General features: G+C 42.5%; 1 protein-coding gene and 4 non-coding genes across 5 annotated transcripts; all 5 read right to left on the bottom strand.

Moving 5' to 3' along the window:
• NOP58 (NOP58 ribonucleoprotein) lies at positions 1-26,171 on the bottom strand. Its single transcript, XM_057419885.1, has 15 exons — positions 26,098-26,171; positions 22,645-22,721; positions 20,919-20,971; positions 18,880-19,004; positions 17,728-17,864; positions 16,480-16,544; positions 15,100-15,234; positions 14,405-14,550; positions 13,325-13,451; positions 12,514-12,677; positions 11,677-11,811; positions 10,382-10,443; positions 7,722-7,855; positions 1,129-1,250; positions 1-386 (listed from the first exon to the last, which is right to left on the bottom strand). The coding sequence occupies exons 1-15, from the start codon at positions 26,140-26,142 to the stop codon at positions 330-332; spliced, it is 1,584 nt and encodes a 527-aa protein (XP_057275868.1). The 5' UTR covers positions 26,143-26,171; the 3' UTR covers positions 1-329.
• Positions 13,086-13,171, bottom strand: LOC130604957 (small nucleolar RNA SNORD11). Its single transcript, XR_008973574.1, has one exon. It is a non-coding gene; the product is annotated as a small nucleolar RNA SNORD11 (small nucleolar RNA).
• Positions 14,221-14,304, bottom strand: LOC130604958 (small nucleolar RNA SNORD11B). Its single transcript, XR_008973575.1, has one exon. It is a non-coding gene; the product is annotated as a small nucleolar RNA SNORD11B (small nucleolar RNA).
• LOC130604956 (small nucleolar RNA SNORD70) lies at positions 15,825-15,912 on the bottom strand. The gene has a single exon (XR_008973573.1). It is a non-coding gene; the product is annotated as a small nucleolar RNA SNORD70 (small nucleolar RNA).
• LOC130604955 (small nucleolar RNA SNORD70) lies at positions 20,561-20,647 on the bottom strand. Its single transcript, XR_008973572.1, has one exon. It is a non-coding gene; the product is annotated as a small nucleolar RNA SNORD70 (small nucleolar RNA).

Raw genomic sequence — 26,171 nt, 5'->3', positions numbered from 1 at the left:
TGACAATGGTTAGGAAACCAACAAACAAGACAAAGGCATAAAATCTCTGTAAAAAATGTTTTTATTCCTTATCAGTGGAGACTGCATATGAAAAGAGGATCTACCATGAGCTTTTCAACAAAGGAAACCGCAAAATAAAACCAGCCATCCTCCTAAGTAGCAGAGACACCATGGTATCCTGGTTCCAGGGCAGAAGATGGGTATCCAACCCATCTCACTGCCCTCTTGCAACACAGCAAAGTTGGTTTGCAGCAAGAGGCTAAAGAAATTGTCAGAAAATGCTACTCTGAATCAGCTGTCCAAGGGCCAATGTTCCTCCCTGTTCCTCATCAGTCCTCATCCTCGTCTTTCATTTTCTTCTTTTTCTTCTTCTTTTTCTCTGTATTCTGCAAACAAACAAATGTTGGTATGAACAAAGCATAATGGAAAAGCAAAGCAACACACGTAGCTAGGCAACAGAGCTCACACTCAAAGCATCACAGTAGCTGCCATACTCAGCAAAGCACGACCCAAGAGATATCCCCTTTCCTCTATTGCTACATGCACTTGATGTTTACAGCACAGTGGGGCCAGTGGTCAAGGGCAGCTGTGCTCTCTGCTACACTGCTGACAGCTCAGCACTGCAGCCAGGCAGCATAGCTGTGTTAAACAATGGGGAGAAAATTAAACCCCATGTTAAGAACAGGATTCCAAATCTGAGCAACCAGTTTGGCTTGGCCCCATCCACTCTGCTGTTGCCAGAAGCCACCAAATGATGCTTCATGAATTCATCAAGTGCAGCCTCTGCTCCCTGCAAGTCCTAAACACTAGATAGATGCCTGTGGGTCAGCACCAGGGGACACCCTCCCGAGGAGAAAAAGCATAGAAAGAGAACAGACTAAAGCTGGGGGCAAGTAAAGGAAAGGAGGGGAAACACAGAGGCATTAGTCACAGATTTCCCAGATCTTATTTTGTAATGCAAATCTTCCCGACGTTACAACGATGTGTATCATGAAATACTTACTAGATTAAAACTGTCCTTGCATACCATGGGTTATATAGATAAAAGCATTGCTCCCCCCTCAACGCATGTGTTCTGGAGAGAATGCATTCCCATAGGGATCAGGTAGCTGTGTAATTCTGCCTTACCTCAACCGTGGGGCTGGTGCAGTGTTCCTCATTCAGTACCTCCTCCTCTTCAGCTTGCTTCTCCTTATCCTTCTTCTTTTTCTTCTTTTTGATAGGTTCACCATCTTCTACTGTTCTCTCTTCTGTCCCACAGAAGGAAGAAAAAGGCAGGTTGTCAGTTATTAACAGTGGTAAAAGGCAAAACGTGAGAGGATGCGGTGATGATAGTAAGAAGGCAAAATACTGAATACACGCTGCCCCATCTTTACATCTCTATACAACTGCTTTCCCTCCTCTTTGCTCTTTTCTGCATGACCGCTCCCTGCTATAATCAAAACGTACAACTACCTAAGACACAAGTGACAATGCTCAGACAGCACTATTCACATCTTCTGGTACAAACACCACTCCTATATGCTGCTCTCAAAGTTTAAAACAAGCTTGCATGTTTTCATTTGTTTGTCAAATTACATTTAGTGCTCTATCTGAAAAGAGATTGTCCAGTTTGGCAAGTATTTTCACCAGCATCACAAGAGCAGTGGAAAGACTCAAAAATCCACATTAGAAGTATGTTCAGCCAGCAGTAGCTTGTTCACAACTTACTTCCCTATCTTGACGGTGGAAATGGGATAAGAAGCAGAGCATTTTTCTTTACTGTTTAGACTGGCAAACACAAAGATCTCTTAATGCTGAGCAAACATAAAGCATTTAATGCAAAAGCAGAAACACTTTCCTGTCCTGGAAGACAGGAATTGAATTATTTATATAAGCCGAGAGGAACATTAACCCAAGGAAAGATTTACTAATGCACTCTTATTTTTCAGGACTATCCGTCTCCAGCTGGGCTATCTAATTACAGTGCTAAAGGCACTATGATTTACCACTCATTTTCTAGAATACACACCACAGTCTTAGAAATCTCTAGGTAAAGAAACCAAGCAGAAATGATTACCAAGCTGACAGCCTATGCAGTGGCCAGGCTGTTACTGGAGCATACCCAGCTTAGTTTTTTGCACAGCTGAGTCAGTGCTGGATACCAAGTTTCTCACTGTGTAGTACTCATGAGTGAGCTCATGACATAGCAACCAGTGTCCTTCAGTAGCTATAAAACCAAGACGCTGTGCTTGTGGTGTGCACTCCAGAAGTAATTTTCTCACTGTACTCTCCCCTGAAAACTGAATCAAGTTGATTCTGAAGCACACTCACTCACCACTTACGAGAAGAACACAAACAAAGCCAGTGCAATTATACAACCCCCCAAACACACAACCTCCTAATATCTTGATTGTACTTTGTCACAAGTTGAGCTCCTTGAGGCAGCAGGAGGATTATGAGTCAAAAAAATGTACTTCAATCTTTGCCTCTAACATAAGCTTCAGACAAAAAAATGGCTTCAGGATAAAAAATTTCTAGACATGTCTACAGGAAAACACAGCCAGCTAACACAGGCAGCTTTCTGACATTAAAAAAAACATGCCAGAAGCAAAACAGCAAAGGATTCGACATAAAGGAACTGGCAAATATAATTCTAAGTGGATTCTGCCATACACATCTTTCACAGCAAACTGTGTGAAAGCAAAGGCATTCAAAATGCCTGTAGAAGAAAGTATCCTCCCCTCCCTAGGTATGACACAGGGAAATACAAAATAGCTGAAAAATACATATAAACTACATTAAAGCCATATGATACCACAGGAGCACACACATTGTATTGTGCTATGTGATACATTTTCACTCAGCTGGATGGGTAAGATGTGCGTTTTCAAGCAAAGTGCTGGCTGGCAACCTTGGAAAAATAACTTCTTGTTATAACTCTACATGTCATCAAGTCTGACACACCAGGCAGTGGAACCTGTCACAATTTACAACCGCAGATGATGCCCTGTGCAGTCACTCATAGGCTCTGTCACTTCTCACAGCCAGTAGCAGATGCCTTCGTGCAGATTTCAGTTGCTGCTTTCCAGCAAAGCTCATCACAAGGCTTCACGTATTTGTACCTAGGCAGAATGAGGATAAAGGCTCCAGGGGTGCTGCTCTTTTTCCTCTGGGTGCAACACTTCTATGTCACTCAAGCCCAGTGGGGTTTCTTTGTGATACACAGCAGCTGACAAGAAAGACAACAGCTCTTACTATCATGCACTGAGGCACAGAAAGCAGCACCAAGAGAAGCAGTTTGAGTGACGGCCCTGTGCAGTGCTAGAGATCACCAGTGGGTTTCACACACCCATTTTCTACCAGTTTTCTGTAAGCTTTTCCACCCTAGCCTCATGTACCCTCCCCTCCTCTGGACGATGCTCTGCATGCACAGAACCAAGTCACACTGCTTATCAATAAAGATGCCATCTCATGATGTTGCTGTCATTTAAGGCTTTGTGTCTTGCAAGGTTCACTCTATTCATTTAAGACGGTATTTCTCTTTTCAAGAGAGAGACCTTCCCAAGTGACTAGCTGCTACTATATCCTGATGCTTAAATGCAAGCTGAACGCTTCACTGGGGGCGCTGGCTAGCCCCTTTTGGTGGCATGCATTCTGTCTAACCACATTCAGCTTCAAAGACTGTAGTCACAAAAATACCTGTCCTGTTCTCTTCCCCCATCATCAAAACAGGTTTTAACAGACAACTCCTTAAGTGGATTATAACTTGTTTCAGGCACTATCTTTCCAGGCACTATTTTTTAGGTGTAAAAAGCTAAAGCCTTACCATTTTCCTACCCAAAGTACTGCCATGCATGCACCCCAAACTGGGATTAAAGAAAATGTTACACATCTCATCCTACAGTAATATCTACATTTCAGGCTAGCTCAATTCAAAATACTGTCTCCCTTTACAACAAATATTAAAGCAACAGTTTGACAAATCACTTTTCAGTGGCAGCTTCCCAGCTTACTCCTGTCCCTTACCTTCCTCGTGTAATACAAAAGTGATCAAAATTGATCTGGCTAAAGAATTCCTTTTTTTCCTTCTTTCTGGACTGCTTTTTCACAACCCCATTTATCATGCAGCTGCATGAACAGCTTGGGGTAGGACAGAGCAGAGACTTCTTTCACAACATTATGTCTGGATGTGAAATCTCTGATCAGAGAAAAGCTTAACAGAGCACTGCACCAGGAAGTATAGAGCCAAGAACATCAGAAATTAAAGGCTCATGCATATTCAAGTGACACACAACATAAATCTTAATGCTGGGACTTCCTCTGCACTCTTCTGTGTATTATGGAACCTACTGAACCACTCAAAGTTTTCAGACCACCACCACACAGTGCAGTCATACAAACCATACTAGTAAAGAACAAGCCATACGATCTGTATAGCATGCACTTTGCTGGGTGGCCAAATACAAGAATTGCAAACTTAGGGGCAGTGCTATTTTAAAGGGTACAGTAGGACAGGCTGAAGGGATTAGTTCTGCATATAGGTGACAGGAGATAAGTAAGGTCTCTGAAAACACTTCTTCCATAGTCTGAAGCAACTGGCACAGTTCTAATGCCCAAGCATCCAAATAAAAGGACCCAGTTGATATGAACAGAGTCTACTGCTCAAATAATTTTTGGTATCTCAAGGATAACCTGCTAAGCTCCACCCAACCCCTACACCAGGAGGTATCAATGCTCAAGAAAGCAAGAGAAGCAAGCGCAAGGTGGTTGAAAAACAGACATATAAATAGAAATATCCACCTCACTCTGTAAGAGATAGGATGGTGATCAGCGCAGTATTTCACCTGTGAGGAGCTCATGCCCATGAGATGTCAACACACTTGCTTTGATAATGCAATGGAAGCCCAAGGGGACAATTCTGAAACTATACTAAGGGAAATTAGTTCAAAAGATTATCAAAAGCAGTGGCTTTGAGAACACCCACATTCTCCAAGAAGCAAACAGGCAAAGTTCAAGCCTCCAAAGTACTCACATGTCCCCATCTCATTATGACAAGTACAAGAGAACAAACCGGGGCACGTATCTCAGCTTCATAGCACAAAGAATTTTCCCTCCAGTTTAATTCTCAGCTAAATTTAGCATGACAGAGCAGCTACAAGTTGATTCATCATGTATACAGACACCATGGAACCAGTGTTTGGAAAGATCACACCTCAGCATCAGCTGAGCATGAAGAGGTACATAATCAGCATAACTACACTCTGATGTAGGTTAGACATAAGGAGGAAGTTCTTTACTGTGAGGGTGGTGAGGCACTGGAATGGGTTGCACAAGGACGCTGTGAAGGCTCCATCCTTGGCAGTGTTCAAGGCCAGGTTGGACAGAGCCTTGGGTGGCATGGTTTAGTGTGAGGTGTCCCTGCCCATGGCAGGGGGGTTGGAACTAGATTATCTCAGAATCATAGAATCATAGAATAGCCAGGGTTGGAAAGGACCTTAAGATCATGAAGTTCCCTGCCATGGGCAGGGACACCTCACACTAAACTATGTCACCCAAGGCCTCGTCCAACCTGGTCTTGAACACTGCCAGGGATGGAGCATTCACAACCTCCCTGGGCAACCTATTCCAGTGCCTCACCACCCTAACAGGAAAGAATTTCCTCCTTATATCCAATCTAAACTTCCCCTGTTTAAGTTTTAACCCATTACCCCTTGTCCTGTCACTACAGTCCCTAATGAAGAGTCCCTCCCCAGCATCCCTATAAGCCCCCTTCAGATACTGGAAGGCTGCTATGAGGTCTCCATGCAGGCTTCTCTTCTCCAGGCTGAACAGCCCCAACTTCCTCAGCCTATCTTCATATGGGAGGTGCTCCAGTCCCCTGATCATCCTCGTGGCCCTCCTCTGGATTTGTTCCAACAGTTCCATGTCCTTTTTATGTTGAGGACACCAGAACTGCACACAATACTCCAGGTGAGGTCTCACGAGAGCAGAGGGGCAGGATCACCTCCTTCGACCTCCTGGTCATGCTCCTTTTGATGCAGCCCAGGATACGGTTGGCTTTCTGGGCTGCAAGCGTACACTGAAGCCGGCTCATGTTCATTTTCTCATCGACCAACACCCCCAAGTACTTCTCCACAGGCCTGCTCTGAATCTCTTCTCTGCCCAACCTGTAGCTGTGCCTGGGATTGCTCCGACCCAGGTGTAGGACCTTGCACTTGGCATGGTTAAACTTCATGAGGTTGGCATCAGCCCACCTCACAAGCGTGTCGAGGTCCCTCTGGATGGCATTCCTTCCCTCAAGCGTATCAACCGAACCACACAGCTTGGTGTCATTGGCAGACTTGCTGAGGGCGCACTCAATCCCACTGTCCATGTCACCAACAAAGATGTTAAACAAGACCGGTCCCAACACCGATCCCTGAGGGACACCACTCGTTACTGGTCTCCAGCCGGACATTGAGCCATTGACCACAACTCTTTGTGTGCGGCCATCCAGGTAGTTCTTTATCCACCAAGTGGTCCATCCATCAAATTGATGTCTCTCCAATTTAGAGACAGGGATGTCTTGTGGGACAGTGTCGAACGCTTTACACAAGTCCAGGTAGATGACATCAACTGCTCTACCCCTGTCCATCAGTTCTGTAGCCCCATCATAGAAGGCCACCAAATTGGTCAGGCAGGATTTCCCCTTAGTGAAGCCATGCTGGCTGTCACCAAGCACCTTGTTGTTTTTCATGTGCCTTAGCATGCCTTCCAGGAGAATCTGCTCCAAGATTTTGGCAGGCACAGAGGTGACACTGACTGGTCTGTAATTCCCTGGGTCATCCATTTTCCCCTTCTTGAAAACAGGGGTTATATTTCCCTTTTTCCAGTCGTAATCTTAAGGTCCTTTCCAACCCTAACTATTCTATGATACTCTAAAACACAGCAGCACAGAGAAGGGCAGAAAAGGGAGACTCCAACAGCCCCCGACCTCCTGCAGACACGGGTAGTTGGGAGTAGCTCACCCCCAGACCCGGCTCAGGGTCTCACATAAGTCATCTCCCACCTCCCCCAAGTTACACACTGTGTACTCCACTATCATAGGAATTATTAGGCCAGCTATTTAGAGGCGCTGAGTGCACTCAAGAGAAGGGTGAGAATGTTCCTTAAAATGAGGCATAGTATAAAACCAGATTATTTAAGTCACAGTCCAGAATCTTTCTCCACACAGTAACTTACTACAGAAAGAAGGAACAACTGTGGCCATAGTTCAGTTTTAGCTCTCCAGAGAATAACAATTGTTCGTGTGCTGCGTAAATCCAGACTGAAATTTCCAAGTGTCATTTCACATCCAATTCTGACTTTCAAGGTTTGTATGTTGAAACATGCCAGAAAACATTTCTATATAGAATAAACCAGTATTCTTTAAAGAAAATTGGGCAAATTCTGCTTTTACAGAGAAGTGTGTGTGTGGGGAGGGGTTAATTTAAGGCTCTGAGGCCCACTAAACATGAGCCTGCTGAGCAAGAAGTCCTGCAAGAATGAGTTTTGCTCTCAAATGTTCTTACATGCTTACACTGTTTAAAAACAGGTATTTTAAGTAAAATGACTGCAGTACAGTGTCAGTCCACAAAGGATTACCATTTTCTTTTTTACATACTCATACTGAAGAAGAACAACCAGGCTGGCTGTAAATGTTACGCCCCACTGCATGATACACACAGCAACACACCAGCAGCACAGATGCAGGAACTAACCCTTCATGCCTGGTTTGAACTTCTTTGCTTTCACAACAACCTCTGTGTCCTGTTCTTCTACCTCCTGAATTTTGCGTTTCTTTGAAACAGCAGGAAGTGTAGAATCACCAGATGGGTCAAATACTTTTATTTCACTGTAATGAGAAAACAAGTTAGTTTAATAAAAAAGAAGATCTAGGCCCCCAGTAAGACCCTGCAGTTGAACATAAACTTTCCAACACAACTTCCTGAGAATACTACCAAATCAATCTTGCTCAGCTAACAAAAAGAATCTACAGGTAGTGAGAACATTTCTCCAATACATCAATGGTTCATCAGTAATCATTACTAGAGGAGACCCCATGAAGTACAACTGATCTGAAAAGAAGATACCTGTTAAGTAAGAGTTTGGTTCTGCTTTGTATCTGTTCAAGGTTCTACAAAGCACTTAAATTACCCAGCGGATTGATCTCTGCTGCTGAAAGCCTTTCCAATACAGCTGTATGGTCACAAGCACATAGGTCCCCCCACAATTTTAAGTCCATATAAGCATACCCTAAGGGTAATATGCATACAGGATTAGAAATAGCTTTACTTTTGCATTTTCTGCTCTGAATCTCCACCATTACATTCACAGGGCACAACGCACAAGGCAGGGTGATGCTATGGTTCATCTCTGTATCACTGACTTTATAGGATATTCAAATACCTGATCTGTGTCTGAAACTGCCTCTTCTCAAATACTGCATGCTCCTTTGTTCAGTCCCAGCTCTTCTAGAAGCTGCAAAGAACCAGCCACCCTGAAAGGCAGTGCTCTTTAGCTGGCCCTTTTCAGGGACAACTATGTCCCTTCCCTATCCAACAGCTATGAAACACTTTTTTTCTCATTCAGAACATAATACCTACTGAAGGAAAAATGAGTTTTAAATCAGTAAGCCTGAACTATTCCCTCCCTAGCCACATACTGAGCATCTAAACTTCTCTGAAGTACGAATCTGATGTAGCTACCTTGCACAGGTTAAAAAATCAACTGAGGCCAGTGACTAGAGTGGGAAGCATGTAGTGATGCTAGCAGACAGTACCACCAATTCATCCCTTAAGCACCAAAAACTATTCTTATGGGCATTAACACTGCACATGGCTTTACAGATATTGATTACACAGCTTTTTGCAAACAGTCTCTGCTTCAGTTTAAGCCGAGCAAGAGCTCACTGGCTTCCTTATCATTGTCAAAATGCTGCTGCTAATAAATGAGTAAATGAAACCCCAGTGAATAAATATGCCAAAGATGGGTAAAATGCACTTTCTCAGAGGTTTTCTGGAAAGCATACTGAAATGCTTCACTTAAAGCTCAATTCTAAAAACTACCTGGCAATTAACTTCTGAAATACTACTTTCAATAGCTAATTTAGACAAGATCCATAGTTCCAAACAAGACTAAGACATTCTTGCCAATCTCCTCAAAACACAAGTTTAGCTCTTCAAACAATCTCCATAAAGCAGCAGCACTGCCATTTTTGTAGTACAAGGACAATTTGACAGGGACTGAGTTAGCTTCCCTTTCAGACAACCAGACTAAGCCAAACAGCCAGGAATTATCTTCAGTCTCTCCCCCAGGCCTAGACACATTTGCAAGGCACTTCTAATACCAGAAACATGTCCTGGCAGGAATTCATGACTCCTCATTTCAAGAGGTCAAAACCCAGCATGTATGTTGTCTCCTCAACACTCTCCTCCCTAAGCTACTGCCTCTTTACACGCCCTGATGCTTCACTTACACTCTTTTCAAAAGCTGCTCCAGAAATCACAGCCATCACTCCTTTGAAATGCCTAGCATATGGAAACTGAAGTTACAGCTGGGCATGAGAAAGATGTTCAGGGACTGCAGATGGGTACAACAGTGCTATTTTTTCAGAACTAGCACCTAGTTCTGAACCTGGCCCTGGTTTTGGCAAGCACTTGCCCTCTCTACACCAAAGCTTCAGCAAAATAAGCAGGACAAGCTAAGCAAGAAGCCCAAAACCAAATTAAGCAAAAAACCCAGATGTCACAGCTCAGACTAATACTACCCTGTTCAAATCCTTAGATGTTCAGCTGTTCTAGTTGCAATTTACAGTGTCACTTCGGGCACCAGAAACTGCTTTAACAGTGTCCAGAGTACAGATCCTATCTATTGCTCAAGATACTTATTACAGACAAGACCTAAATAAGAAGATGAAGCTTCACTCAGAATAAACTTTTCATTATTTTTCTTTTTAAGAGCAAGATGACTCAGTAGGTCTCTAGGACAGCTTCCATGTCAACAACTAATTCAAACACTGATTTTCTCAAATTTCATTTATCCAGACTTGCATTAAATAAAGCTGCTGCATATTAACTCCTCAAACTATTCGGCTTTCCGGGCTGATGCTGACAGCATCTAAACATACTTGTTATCTGATGATGTCAGTAATTTACTGTTAGAAAATCATAACTGTTTCTCCAGTTCAATGGCTTTACCACAACTGCAAAACGTGGGAAAACAGAAATTCCCATTAGCAGTGGGACCCGTCATCCCTGTTTCAGAGCACAGAAAATGCTCTCTGGATCTTAAGTCAACACAGGCCCAGCCTAGAAGCTTCTCAGAAATAAAAACCTGGAGTTATTTTTACACAGCCAAGCTGAAAGGAAAAACTATTCACCTCTTGTTCTGATACTTGTCTGCCTTGGCCAAGGCTTTTCCAGTGCCACTTATTCTTCTTATCTACAAGAAAAATTTAGAAGTGAAAAACAAATTACTCATAATGAAAACAATTCCCAACACAAGTTCTACAGCTCTTGAAAGGAACTGAAAATTCATAGACATATATTAGTCAGGCTCTTGTATACCTGTATGAGTCTTATACCTGGGAGCAGAATAGAGACAGGGAAGTAACTGCAGCAAGAAAGGCATGTGCCTTTCTAATACTGCTCCTCAAGAGCCCAATTCAAGTAAAGGGCAACTAGTACTGGATCAAACATACCACAGGCACATGACCTACAACATCACACCTCCAAAAATCCCAAGATGAGCCTGAATTTGTGCACACTTCCTTTTTTCAAAAGGATAACTGCACGCCAGGGCAGGTATCACCCTATGCCTGGCATAAAGCCAACACTAAAACCACAATACAAGCCCCAAACTGAATTTGAATTAAACTTGCACTTTTCAGGTGATCAGTTTGTGTTTTGGTATTAACATGTCTCCCTGACTGTGTTTCGATGGGAAGTATCATCTCCCATGAAATGTTCAAGGAGGAGCAGGCAGGTTTTTCTGGATTCCTCTGTTTTTTGTTCTAGTGATGCCAGTACTACAGCGTTAGCATCAGATCTTCTAGCTTGGAAGCCTGAAGCCAGGCACCATTTACAAGATCACACGCACCAGGCGTGCCACCTAAAAGAGGAAAGTGAACCCTATGTTCTTCCAGCATCAGTGTGAATGGCAAGAGGTGGAGCAGGAGGTGTGCAGACACGATATGCATTAGGTTATGGGAGGGCAAAGCAGCAACTTGCAGAATAACATCTTGCCTTAGTCTTAAGGAGCTCCGCCTGTAGCTAAGCATCACCAGCATTCAGATTTTGTGGAATCATGGTGGAAAATGTGAGAATGGAGAAAACCTAAACATGTTTTCTTCTAAGGTGAAGAGAAAGAAGCTGTGAAGTACTAAAAGTATCTATAGAGACGTAGCAGAATGTAAAGGTATGATCTTGCTCATCTTGTTCAAAATCAAGACTTTTCAATATAATGTAAATACAAATAGGCATGTAAACAAGAAAAGCCGATATACAAATAAATGAATGCAACTGGTTTACAAACCCTACTGCTCCAGCCAAGGTTGGGAGAAGCTACAGCATAAGAGTGACACTAGATTACACAACTGAGTGAAAGGAAAAGACTCAGCAGAAAATTCATACCATACAAGAATGTCAGTTTCATGCAGCCCTTTGCTAGACTTACCCCTCTCTCTTCCAAAAGCCTCATTCTCGTCTCTACTTTTAGTCTGTTCTCAGCTCCCATTTCAGCACTGGTATTCTCTCCCAAGGCATCATAACGAATGGTCAAGGCAGTCTTAGCTGCCAGCATTCGAGAAATCTGGAAAAGGCAAAAAGAACATTAAATGCTAAGACTAAACATAAGGCAATGATTCACTCTGATCTGGAAACCATACCCACAAACAAAAGAACACTAGCAGTGTTTAGTCCAAAAAAACAATTAGTACCTCATTCTTTCAAAACTGAAATGCTGTTAAAGTAACACCTTATTTTCTTGATAAACAGAGGGAAACATCTGAGACAGCAAGATAGTTATACATATCCCACTTTACCCCAACCTTTAGGGTGAGGTGTAGGTTAGTTTGAGGTGCAATTTCCAGCTAGATAGCTTACTTCACAGTTCAAACACATATGTATCCACCTGCATTATAAAAGTCTTTGAAGCTTTAAAAGCAAGCCACAAAAGTTACTAGCTTTAATCCAACAGTCTGATTTTCAATCAAGACTAAAGCCTGCAATAGCTTAGCTTACTATTCTGTAGAAGAAAACAGTAATATACCTCTTGAGAAAGCCAGTGCTATATCATAAATCTGCAGGAATACATCTGTTATTACTCAGATGGACAATTCCATTTGCTCTTTTGAACGGGAATGCATGACATCCAGAGATTTGTGGTATTTTCCACATAACCACGAAGCAACACAGTAAAGCAAGCGCCTTAGTCTGAAGTTCAAGCCATCTCATCAACAGATACCCCATGCTCTGGAAAAAGCCAAGCTGATAAAACAATTCTGCAACTGACCTTTCCTTTGTTTTTGATATTGGTTTGTCCCACTAGGGAAGCATGATAGATAAGGCCAAATTTAGGTGTGTCCCGTTTAGTCTTCAGTGCTCTGAAGAGTGCCTTCTCAGCACCTAGTAGCTGAACTGTTGAAGCTGGATGTTTCGCCAGATTCAAAAGGGAACCTAGAAGGAGGCAACACAGCAATAGCAATTTGTCAGAGGAGCAGCTAGAGAAGCAGGACGCTAGATTCCTGCACAATTCAAAAGCAGGAAGCTTAGAGCCATCTATTTCTATAAAAGCTGCTTCACATTCATTTCCTGAAGGACATGTAAACCATTTCAGTCTTTCATGCTTTTAACTAACTGTCTTGGTTTGATTTCAGCAACAGGAAAGAAGGCTGACTCAATAAAACATATTCCACTGGAGTAGTGCCTGACAGTCTAGCAGCAAGAACACATCACTGCAGAGCTGCAGCATAGATAAGTGAAATAAGGCTGCTACCTTGAGCTGGTCTGACTACAGAAGTCCAATGACAGTTTGTTGGCATTTCACCTCAGAAGTGACTGGACTATCAGCAGGAGGCTCAGTAAATGTCTCAGAAGAGGTAGTGACTTAAGTTGCCCTCATATTCCAAAAAGAATTCAGGCCAACTAAGAACTTTGTCATCACAGACTACTACCAAGCTCATGCTGGTATTCTCAGATTCCTCAAGAGCTTTCTTCCCGTCTTTACCATAAGATTGCATAATGCTTCTAGCTGACCAGCTCCTTGGTAAAAACCCCATCTAAGCTTTACTTAATTTATTTACTAAGTGATCAGTGTAACCCACCTGCATGAGCAATGAGTCTTGCTCCAACCAGCTCGCCCACCATCACGGTGAGATTAGGAGCAATGGCCATCATCCTGTTCTTCAGGTAGTCATACAGCTGTGTCCGATACTCAGAGATTTCAATCACCTGGCACAGACAGAGCTTGGTTACAGGAATCAGAATTAGCTAACCAGCAAATATCAATATAAATATATTGAAATGAGGAAGTGCTTGGAATTCCAACAGAGGAGACTGTCAAAGTGCAAACAGCCAACCAGGAGCCAGAGTTACAGAAAGCTTTATATAGGGCATACTCCCAGAGCAGGGTTTCATCCACAGAGTATACTGGATCTGTATTGCTTATTCTCTTATGCAACTTATTTTCTCAGCAAAGCTCCTGATAAAGGAGCTGACAACATGCCAAAGACAGTGAAGCAGAACAAAAGTACTTAGTTAGGACATTTTCTTTAGGACAAAACCCTGGAACATTCAGTTTTCACATAAATCTTTGCCACCATTCTCTTGAAATGGGATAAATGCTCTTTACTCGTTCCATACAAATACACACAATTAGAATGCACATAAAAAAAAAGCAGCCTGGTCTAGACCAAGAACAGGAACTCCTAAGCCTGCCACTCCCTGGTAAAGTCACAAAGGGATCCGACTGGCACAACTAAAGTCAAAGGGAGTTCACACAGAAACCAGATGAAAGCAGGATAGGGCTCTTAATTCTTCTTGAGGCCTCAGTGCTCCACTTTTAACCCAGGGTTTATCACCTGGCTTCAAAAGTGACAGATTAAAGAGAGGCTATGCAGTACCATTACCTCAATGACTTAAAAGCACAATGATGACACAATTCCCCCCCAAAAGCAAGACTGACACTTTCAGAAGACTTTGTGCAGACATCAACAGTCTGAGATGGCTCAGATGAGGTAGTGACTGTGCACCCTCATGTCTGTACATCAGGAATGCAACAATATAAGAATCATCATTGCCATCACAAGTGTGTTAACAATGCCCTGGGAAAATCTCTGCTCGGTAGAGGAGGCTCTGATCTGGCTGAAGTGGAGTTCTATTGCTATTCACGCATTTGTACATACCTGATCACAGAGATGGATTATGTTGTTTATATCTTCTTCTGATACTTCTGTCCCCATGGAAATCTCAGCGGCAGCCTTCACATCCTCTTCGATCTCCTCTGGTAGGATGTCAGAAACATCAGAGGAGGCAAAATTGCTTCTATCTCCTGTGGGGGGACAGATGACAGCATGTTTGTGCTGGGGGTGATACAAACTTGTACGAAAAAAAGCACAAACAGATGAGGATAAAAGGCCAAAATAAAAACAGGGAGTCAAGCCTGCTATCATCCTATTCCAAACTCCCCAAATATGTCAGAACACATGTCAGTGTTCTGACTTTACGTTTATACTAGATGAGAGTGCTTGGAAATACTAAATTTGAAGCTGGAAAAAAAAGCCCTTACTCTGTAACACTGCACTTCACCTTTTCAGTAGCTGCTTGCTGCAAAATCTTCAGTCACAAGTTTACAAAGGAAGAATTCCAGGAAGCAAGCAGGCATTTACCACTACCCAAACCTATGTAATTCTTCCTACAATTGGAGAAAAAAGCTCCCTTAAACTCATAGGTCTCTCCCTGGACCGCAAGTTTCATTATTAAAAAAATACAGGGTCATGACTAGCTGGATGAATGAGCTGCTGGTCTACAAATCAACGCCATTAATGCATTGCATACTAACATGCAACATTCTCCAGGCTCATGCCTCCTTATTACTCACCAACTTTCCGCACACATTTACAATACGTTAGGTTATCTGTGATGATTTTGCCCAGTTCAGGGAAGTGCCAACCATACCATTCCCTACAGCGCATGATGTAGTTATTCAGTTCTTTATCCAAGTCATCGAGAAGTGCTAAAAGAAAGAAGAATGTACTTTTTTGTTCTAGAAAGGTCATCTAAAAATGGAAAACTCTCAAATCAACAAATTTTAATAGCGTAAAGGGAGACAAACTGAAGTATTTTATCCCATAAAGATTGCAGTACATGAGAAGTCTTTACTTTTCAGAGAACTGCTTAATCCCAGGCACAATTCTATAGAAATATTAGAATTCCCATGACAATGGACTGAATGTTTCATCACTGGGACTGCCTTGGACAGACTCCTTTAACAGCTGCAAAGCACATTCCCCTGGAAGGGAATCAGCCAGTTATTCTTCCTCTCATTCAGCCAAAGATGTACACACAACACTGATGTAGAACGTAACCATCTAATAAACTATGGAAAAATGCTTTAAAGTTGAAAACCTGATATTGCATTCAATAACTTGATTTAAAAGATTCTATTAAGCCCTTTAGTTGACTTTCTAATAAATATACCCAACACAAATCCAACAGGCTTACCAGATACAACCAATTTGCAACGTAAGAGTCCAACACCCACAGCATATATTGCTACAGAGCCCTGAGGCTAACATATTTCCCACTAACGCAATACCAACATTCCCATCTGTTGTCTCAGTGGTAGTGACGAAGGAATTGAATTAAATCATTAATTTCAGCTTAACTATGTTCCATCATTGACTACAGTCTGGGAATTAATATTCCAAACAAGGATTCCTCACCACTGTTTCACAGCAAGCATGCCAATTACGATGTGGGTTCTTCAAGGAAAGATGAGTGAGCTTTCTTAGCTGCATTTACAATTTCAGTCTGTTTTCCGTTAAGAAAGTAAGGAGACGGAATGCAGCATTACACACTGTGTTTTACATACCTAACATAAGAGCCTATTTATACATTGTCCTCTACACAAGATACCACCAAACTGAAGGGTCAGAAAATCCTGTCCTGAGGGGCCATTCTCTCCCAGTATTACTCAGGAGGGAGGCATGTTGGAAAGTGAAGCCTTCAGAGGACCAAACCAGCACCACCTGTATTTCAGCTGATTTCTATGCTAAGAATAAGTGGTTGGCTGCTAGTTGACTGTATCATCCTAAAAATCTTCCTGATTGTGGTAAACCATATTAAGAAAACACATCAATACCCAGTTTACTGAAACATGCTAGAAGGAAACTGATAGCAATAATTTTCTGTAACCAATGTAAGAAGCCAGCTATATGAAGCCAAATCCATTAATAATTTAAGCTCCAAATATACTTACAAATTGCCTGGATAATCATGGTATCTACTTTGTCTGGGCTGAATTTCAACTTGTATCGGGAAAGGCTGAGGAGACATAAATAAAGTTTCATCAGCATCCTGACATCCTGCTGAAGTGTATGTCCCACCTGTTCCTACTTTTGTATGAATACAGCTGTTCATACATTCATTCATACAGCTCAGTTTTATGCCACTGACTGCTCCCAGCTGTGGCCAGAAGCCACACTGACACAAGCTTCAAAACAGCTCCAACATGCATACATGCACATATCCCATGACCAGAGTGAAAGGGAAAGTTATGGCTCTCTGTACCACGTGCAGCAGGCTGAACACAAGTGCTGTGGCAGGAAATTGGCTGTTGGCTTCTTTCTGCATGGTTCCCCACAAAAAAGTATTTGTCAACAGCACTTCCAGTTCTGCAGCAGTTGGAGGCAATCCACAAAACTGTACCTACCCAGCACCAAATATCAAATACACTAATGTGAAACAATAGAATAAACTTCTTGGAACAGATTCTCAGTGTCTGAGAAAGCCCATTACCTTCTGTTTAATGTACATTTAAAATTCCTCAGTATGCTACAGTAAAAGACATTTGATTTCAATGAGGATTTGCATCTTCAAAGTCCTTTTTCAATATTAATGTCCATCTTCTAAGCAAACACACATCTATTTTTAAGGAATTAGCTATAGCAAAGTAGTTCTACAACTTGTCAATGGCTCATGGACAGGACAAGCTCAGGTCACAGTATGGATTAATGCTTTATGAATGAATGCTTGGCCCTGTGCTGGTCCAACAACTTTTTATGTAACTACTGCACCACTAAACCAAAGCAGAGACAGCAAGGTGGGAAGACAAACTGCCTTTAACATTTACATTATGTATTACATGGGTATTTATTCTGGCATAAATCAGCAAATCATGGGCTTCACCTTGTCTCTTGATGGCAATGGAGTTTTGAATGCTGAATCTGACTGCTACAGAGCCATTTCAAACCAAATCCTAAAGTATGTAACATGCAAAAGAAAGCTATCAAATCCAACTTAAGGTGAAAATGAAGCCTTTCCCTAAAGGGTGGGTGCAAAATGGAAAACCCTTCCTTTATAAAACAAGATTTCAGATACAAACGTGTCTTGACTTACAGTACAAGACCATGTCACATACCTAGAGACACTTGAAGCAACACAGCATAGCCAAGGTCACAGGAGCAGGGCAGACATGCAGTGAAATAGAGCTGTTCTAGAAACTCACCTGTGTGCCAGGCCGAGGCACATAGCTGCCATCTCTCGAGAAGGGAGGCCTGTAATAAGCCCTTCGATCTGTGACCGAATTCCTCTCATCAGCTCTGTAACCATTGGGCTGTGTATACAACTCAAATTCAACTTGTCCTGTAGGACGGAAATCAATGGTCCAAAGTCAGGCACAACAGTGAAATTCCTCTAAAGCTCTTCTTTGAGAAGCCTTATCTCATTATACCCGATTTTCCCACTTCAACCCTGTGATCACACACGTTTGTCATCTTTGATGCTCAAGGTAGCGACACCTCCAGTTTCCCACACAGTAACAATTCCAGTTTGAAGAAGAGATTTATAAACAATGTTCTATGTATACTGGAACTGAAGACTCAAGATATTGCAATTTACTAGAAACAGTTTGGCCACAGAGAAAAAATTCAGAGGTAGAGGGCTGGGGGCTTTGGGTCTTTTTCAAATAATAAAACTAAATAATTAGTTCAGAGTCCTTGGTATTCACTTGAACATTAAATCCTCCTCATTTTGTGCCTACACCAGTCTCCTAAAACACCATGAGAAGGTTGTCAGAATAAAAATCACTGGACCATGGAGCAGCCAGACATGAGGTGGGACCCTGGTATTTGACACCTATGAGACATTGGAGAAAGCAGTCCATCTCTACTGTACTTATTCCTCCCTCTGGCAGACGACGACTGAAGGATGCGCACAACTGCCTGTAGACCAAGGAAGGTAGAACAATGCATACTCCCTCCCAACAAGACAGTAAATCATCACCCCACTATCGCTGCCTCTGTTAGTGATGAAGATTTCGTTTGGTTGGATTTTGTTTGGTTCCTCTCCCCCTCTTTTTCTGGATGGGATCCTCAGAGAAATTAATGTTTTAATCTGCTGGGTTTCTAACCAATATTTAAGAGAAATCAAGCAAACCTGAGCACCTCAGTGCACTTCTATTGTATCATTCACTTGTGTACTCAAGATGATGTCTTCTCAGTATACATGCAGTACACACTTGATCATAAGAATTAAGTATCTTCCACAAACAAAGCACTGGCAGCGTAACCCATTGCTAATAACTGCAAAATCTCTGGAACCCGACTATAAGATTTCAGTAGCACAAGACTCAAGAAAGAATGGCAAAATCAGTTATCACCTTTATGACACCTCCAAGTTTGGCATCTGCTACAGCCAACTGTTCATGGGCATCTTTTGCCACTATCTTCTTGAGAATTTTCTTCAAGTTCTTGCTGAGCTTGCCTTCTACAAGAGCTGTGGATGCTGTATAAAACAAAAAGACCAAAGATGCAGTTTCTATCCCCTCCAAAAACCTGTAAAAATAGTACTCCTAACTTGGTATTTTTATTTTAACTGCCCACAGTAGCTCTAGTCTGAGCTGCAATACTGCTTCAGCATGCAGTGGCTAAAATTGAAGAAAATTATATACTTGCTCCTTTGGAGGCCCAAATCAAAAACCCTTCTCCTAGTTGCCTCTCCTTTCTCCATGTGGTTTCAGTTCTATTTCTGTCAATTTTGTTTAAGGATCTCTACTAACAGTATGCCATATGCTTTAGATACATGTTTAACATTTTTAAAGGCAAGGTTATATGCGAACATTTTATGTATCATTTAATTAACCAACCATTTTCCGGTTCCCTTAGTCAGCAACCACGATATCCTAAATTGAGGAATGGCTTATTTGCATCTGATGATGACAATAGTGTACTATCTAAAGCTCAACAAAGACTGATGCCAAACACAGACTGGGCAGTCAGTAGGCACTCACCCTTTTAACAGAGCATGTAGAGTGAAGAATTTTAAAAGGACCTTCTTCATTCTCAAGCATTAATAGATCTGTAAAAGCTTTACAGTCCCACACAATGTATTTTAAGCAGGCATTAAACTCTCTTTGTGGGTCAGCTCTGTGCTTCACTGAACTTCTGTGACTGATGCAACATCTTCATCACAGAGCAGAAGCCACAGATTTTTTATTTCCAGAACCTTAATGAAATGTAAGGTTAAAATCTAAGTGCTGTGCCAAGTTTCCTTTCAATCCTCCTACAATGAAGTTTCCACCTTTCAAGCTGGCCAGTAGCTCCTAACCCACTTGAGACAACCACATACACAGTCAACCCTTTAAAATAAAGATGACATAAGTACTCAGTATAATCTTTCCCACTTCACAGATAAGTAAACCTGAAATAAAGTAGTAGTAGTAGCTTTTGTTGGGGGTTTTGTTCTTCTGGTTTTATTTCTATTTATTTATTGGGGGGAAGATTTTTTTTATTGTTGTTTGGGTGTGGGTTTGGTGGGGTTTTGTGGTAGTCATTTGGTTGGGGTTTCTTGGGTATGTATGTGTTTTGTTTTAAATCAGCTGAACTATAAATGATCTGAATCCAAACCTATGCAAAAGCAACGTAATCCAAAAAATATGCCATGCCAAAGAAGGCATATAAAGCGGCTTTGATCTCAGCTGTTTAACTTGCATCTTATGTATGATGGTACTGTCTCCAGACTAAGAAGAATATGAAGGATCCATTCTTCAGTTGTAAATGCTACCTGAAACATCCACCTACTACTGTCACACAGCACATTCAGCAGTAAATCACACCATTTCTGAATTATTAGCTAGAACTTTAATAATTTCTGTTCAAACTAGTCCACAGCATTAAGCATTTAAGGGTTGAATTAGTAAAATTACTGAATATAAGTCTATTTTGTTTAAACTTCTGAATTTCTTTTAAGTGTAATACAAGCATTTTTTTAGGCTGAAAAACACAGGCACAATATGTGTCCATAAAACAAGGGCAACTGTAACAATATATGTACTCTGATATGCATCTGTTGTCTCAGTGGTAGTGACGAAAGGTTGATTCAAATCAGTTATATTCATCTTCAACAAGAATCCATCATTGACAACAGGCTACATATATCAGTCAAAACCTTCTACGTGGTGCTTATTAGCGAGCTGCTTGGAAAATAAACATGGTAGGAAAAAATTAAGACTTCATTACATCTCTACTGTACCATAGACTGGATGGATGACCTTGTAAAACAACAAAACAGGTCAAGTGAAAAATCTTAATTCAAAAACTAAGCAAAGAAACAGAGCAGAGACAGGGGTAAGTAATGAGCGAACTAATGCATGACAGGGATTATTTCTTTTTATTTTTAAGAATGGTGTTATTCACTTACCAGCAAGTGCTTCTGTTGTGTCCTGAAATTTTTCAAAGTGTTTCAGCTTCACTCTACAGAAGAAAAATCACACACAATTGTGTGAACAAGTGTACATAAACTAGACGCTGGAACCATTTTACTCTGATATTACAGTTCTCCCTAAGACTGCAAGAGAGCAGAGATCAATATCCCTATCCTCAAAAAGGAGGAAGAGCACTAAACCTGCTGATTAAATTTGAGCCTGATGTGAGTTTATAGTGGGTCCCACAAATTTTATTTAGAAAAGAAAAAATAATTTTGATCTAATACTTCTAGGATCAACATAATCAGAAAACCTAGTCCCCCATCTGCTTTGTAGCTCATATTTGAAGACAGACATCAACCATTTAAATTTCAACACTGCACCCTGATTAACTAGGTGTCACTGCTGAATGACTGATGATAGCATCTTCCCACTCATCTTCAAAAGGAAACCTTCTGCCTCTGTGGAATGCATAGCCTGCACAGCTCAGACTTAACATGCATCTTCAAAGACTTTAAAACTGAACTGATGAATCCTCAAATACTCCCCTATAATTAGACGTTAGAATACAAGTTCTGAGAGCTTAAAACAAACAACAAAAAATCTTCCATGCCCTAACTGCTGACCAGAGCCAAAAATGATATGGACAGTGTTTTAACCACACTGTCAGATCTTTGTGCCCAGCTTCCCTCTCCCCCTCACATAGTCTGTGGTGTTGATATCTAGAATTACAGTTAAAAAGCTATCTCAATCCAGTAAATTCCTTTGTCAGGGACAGGATTTGACTAATCCAGTTCTGATTAATCACTGCTTTTTAGGAGTCAGGTATCTGCAAAAGAAGCAAGGTCACAAATAAAGCTAAATGCTTGAGTTAAGCATTCACAAAGCCCAACAGAATCTCCAGGCTTACACAGAGCCTTTTCAGAAAGGCAGGACAATTTAATTACTTTGATCAGAGTAGAGATCCATTAAGAGCCACATCCTGTCTAGCAAGTGGCCAAGATGATGTTTCCAAGACAAGATTAACAACACTACAAACAGGTAAATGTGGGACATTCTGGCCTCTTCTCTAAATACTGTTAGAGAACAGGATAAATCCAAATCAAAAGGCGTAGCTTGTTCAAAGGTGTCCATTATAACCAAAGCTGGTTATAAATCTTCCAGTAAAAACACCCTAGACAGACTTGGAAACAACCCATAGTTGTCCCCAGCTTTAGGGCCATTCGCTAGAAAGGCCAGCTTAGCCAGTGGACACTGCAACCCCTGTGCAGTTACGCATTAATGCTAACACTCAGTGATGGCACAGGCACAGCACTAACTCCAACTCTCAGTGATTCACATGCTATTGGTTTCAAATGGATTAAACTTCTTTTTAAGGATTTCCTGTGAGCACAAAACCCCGCTGTTTCAGCCAGCTCCAGCATTACTTGGATGTTCTTGTCAAAGCATCCAGATCTCCTTAAAATATTGTTCAATTTTTTGCTTCAGTGACACATGCTAACGACTTCTGCAGCTTAATTACACTGCAGTGAAAAAGGGAATTATTTCTTTCTCTTAGATATCTCTTAAGTTCCTCTAAACATTATTATTATTCACAGCTTTTAGGTTCAACAATATTGAAAAATAAAATCAATACTTCTTCCTGAACCTCAAACACACATAACTACAGACATCCATGTCCTTCTGAAAGCCAGGCTGCTATTCCCATATAAAACTGCTCACATTTTGTTTGCTTTTTCAGGAGTTTCAAATTCTTTCCATAAGCTGTCAACTTCTTGAAGCTTCTTCTCATTCAGAACCTGTAGAAGAAAAAGAAGTTTATATTTAAAGCACTTCTGCTCAGCCTTCAACCCTGCATCGTAGCAGAGAAGACCTGATTTACAGTGTATCAAACCACAGGAAGATAATACTGCACAAGTTAACAAACTCTGTTTTGGTGGTCTCTAGTTTCCTTATTTTCTCACAGCAGCTTTATCCTACTAATATACACACAGTATTACAGTGTTTTTACTTTCAACTGAATTACTGAAGTTGCTCAATAATGGCTGGGTCCTTCTGAACCTGCACATTAAGACAAAACCCTCTCCTTGTTTATCAAAACCAGACTTGCTTCACCTCCTCTAAAGGACTCATTCACAACCCCAGTGACCCAAAACCAATCCTGCTACTACTTTGAGAAAACACAAACATGTCTGGGACACCTAATAAGAAAGAATGATCCCACAAGTTATTTTCATTAATCTGAGCTAACCCAAGGAAGAAAGAGAACATCTCTATAAAGACTTTTCACCACAGCTTGCTCATCAACTGAGCCAAGAATTACCTAAGAAGCAGCAATGGCTTAATCCCATTTCTGTACCCAGGGGATCCCCCTCTGTTTTTAAACAGTGCAAGATCAACAACTACACCCCTAGAGCCCACATACACTTGAAAAAGCCCTGCAGACTGTACCACAAATTCCTAGAAAAGTGCTCAGGGGGACAATACAGTTCAGATCTTCATAACATCGTGTTCTTTACACTCAAAACCTTGTGGTTTTGTTCACACAACGCAAATGCAACACAATTGCAATGTGACTCCCTGCAGTGCAGAACTCATTCTTGGGACTGTGAGATTTTTGCTCCACTTGCAGATTTTCAACTCCAGTCAAAGGGGGTTGTCCTTGTTAAACTCAATCAGTAGCTGAGCAAATAAACATTGTAACTCATTTCCCACAGGACTCAGACACATAAAAACCTTGGGGCAACTCTTCCTTTCCTCAGCCTGTTGATGCTTTCCTCCAAGTCATCTTTTCTAGCCCAAGGCTTACAGAATTTTCAGCCTCTACGAAAAGACGCAGGTACACACAAAAAAATAAAGGCATAGAAGCTGCTAAATCAAGATTAGTATATAGAAATTCCACGTCTATGGGTATTCTGTGTCCTGCAAGACTGCAGGACCCATTGGAGAAACCTCTTCCAAGACCTAGAACTTAGCTATGCCCCATTTGCCCTCACTATTTAGACTGTTTGCTCCTCTGCTGGGAGCAGCGCTTACAAGGGAATACCCAAGAGCTACAAAGCCTGCAGAGGACAACAGTTCTTGATCACAAAGGCACAGAGTACAGTTGTGATGGCAATGGATATCTGTAGGCACTGCTGAAAAGGGAAGCAGGTGACCATGATTGTCTCCCAAAATTCAGAAGCACAGTTTCTGCCCAATCATCATCTAAAAACCAATCAAACAAAAACATAACCAGCCCTCCCTGCCCCCCAAAAGAACCAGCAAGGATAATCTGCAGAAATTGCTTTAAAAGGAAAAAAAAAAGAACCCACACAGCTAAACCCTGCAGAGACTATTTGGATACAGAATGAACATACAACTGCAACAATGACATTAGTTTGCAGCTGAACACCTACTATGTCTAGGAAAGGAAAGCAATGTGACTGAGAGCCATGCCCTGCAGACGTGTGCCACAGCTTGCCACATCTGGCTTCAGCAGCTGCAAACAGGAGCACCGAAAAACAAAGTCTGTCTCGTCTCAAAACGTAGTTTCATAACATACTACTTCTGCTCTGTTCCAGCAGACAGCTTTCACCTCTCTCCCATTCCAGCCCGGACACCATTTGCAGTCAGTCCCCTGTCTTCCGGAGGGTGTAAGCGCTTAGAGCCAGCCTCTAACACCGCTCCTTGGTGGCTGGTGCCCCCTAGCCGCTCTGTGCCCACATCACAGCCAGACCCACGCCCCAGCCCGCAGCACCTGCAGAGGAGTGTGGCAGCGCTGCTGCAGCCACACGGTTTCAGCTCTCTTCACGCCCCTCCTACCTTTGCTTTATGCCTACCCTGCTTTCAGAAAGCAAAACATGGATTATTTTCAGCCCCGTCCTGGCTCCTCTAGAAGGTTAAATGTCCTTGGCTCACTGCAGCCTACTCAAGAGGGGTTTTGTTTGTTGGAGCTTGGTTTATTGGTGTTCAATAACTTGGAAGGTGCCGGATATTAGCCGGTGTGAACATCCAGTGAACAAAATCAAGGAGACTGATATATGTGTTAGTTCCCCAGGTACTGGGTAGGGAAAGGGGACAGAACAAGAACCTATCTGCTTCTAGAATCATTTATCTTCTCCCTGTGGCTTACATCTTGAAATCCTCCCTGTCTGAACTGCACTGCTGCACCCCAATGAGGAGGAAAGGTTTCATGGCAGATGAAGTTAAGTGTTGTACTCTGTAGAGCAGCCCAGGCATAGTTCTGCAGCAGGCTGCGGCAAAAGAAACTAGCCTTGCTCTCTTTGCACCTGCACTTCACACAAGCTAAACCCAGAAAAAAAAAAAAAGACTAAGCTGGTCAGACTCTATGAACAAGACCGTGGAACTGTACAAGCATCAACACTCAAGCAAGAGAGCAAGAGAACAGGTCAGAGGGGAGCATGGCACTGCAGCCACTCTAGTTTAGACTTGCTCAAACCACCGTCAAAGTGCAGCCTTTGAGCCACCTCACCAGGAGGCCATCAGAGCCCCATGAAGTGGTCCATTCCTCCCGGCTGGGCGAGGGAAGTCACACCACACACTATACCGGCACACACACTCAGCCGGCCGACAAGACCCGCTTTTGGAAACGTATTCAGGCCGAGACATCTCCACACCTGTTTGGAAACGCGTTGCCTGTCTCCCACACGTTCCTTCCTGCAACCCAGAGCTTTTGCTAGAACAACGGCCATGCAGACACCGCTAGGCAGAAACAGTGCTGCATCCATGCCCTAACGGGGATATCACCAGACTCACAAAGGGGCACGAGTGCACACCCCCCTATACCCAACCCACCCCTACGGGCGGAAGGCAACGAGCGCCATAGGTGATGCTTGGCATAACCACTGAGAGCAAGGGAGCAAACCCTCCTTCTCTCCTTCCCCCCTACAAGCACCTTCAGGCTCTAGCACAGCCCCTTCCCCATACCTCTCTCACAACACAGCCTCCCTGCTCCTCCTCGGCCCCAGAAGGACCACACGAGGCCTCCACGCGGGGAAACTCCCTGAGGAGCTGCCGGGCGCCGTGGCAGTCACCGCGACAGCGCTTCCCCCGCGAGTACCGCACGTTTCGCTCTACACCCACACTCCAACTTCACAGCTGTGCCCCCCACGCCGCGCTGAGGCCCGCGACCGGGCGAGAGGCACGGCACCCGGCCTGCCCTCCGCGCCTCACCTTGAAGATGGCGTAGCCAGCAGCAGTCTCGAACAGCACCAACATAGCGGCGGCAGCTAGGCCCGGGGGCCGTG

This window comes from Pezoporus wallicus, unplaced genomic scaffold, assembly GCF_028554395.1.
Source record: "Pezoporus wallicus isolate ANWC-B61680 ecotype Strahan unplaced genomic scaffold, APGP_CSIRO_Pwel_v1 contig_4710, whole genome shotgun sequence".
Classification (NCBI taxonomy): Eukaryota; Metazoa; Chordata; class Aves; order Psittaciformes; family Psittacidae; genus Pezoporus; species Pezoporus wallicus.
The sequence above is the reverse complement of the archived record's forward strand: the minus strand, read 5'-3'. Positions and strand labels throughout refer to the sequence as shown.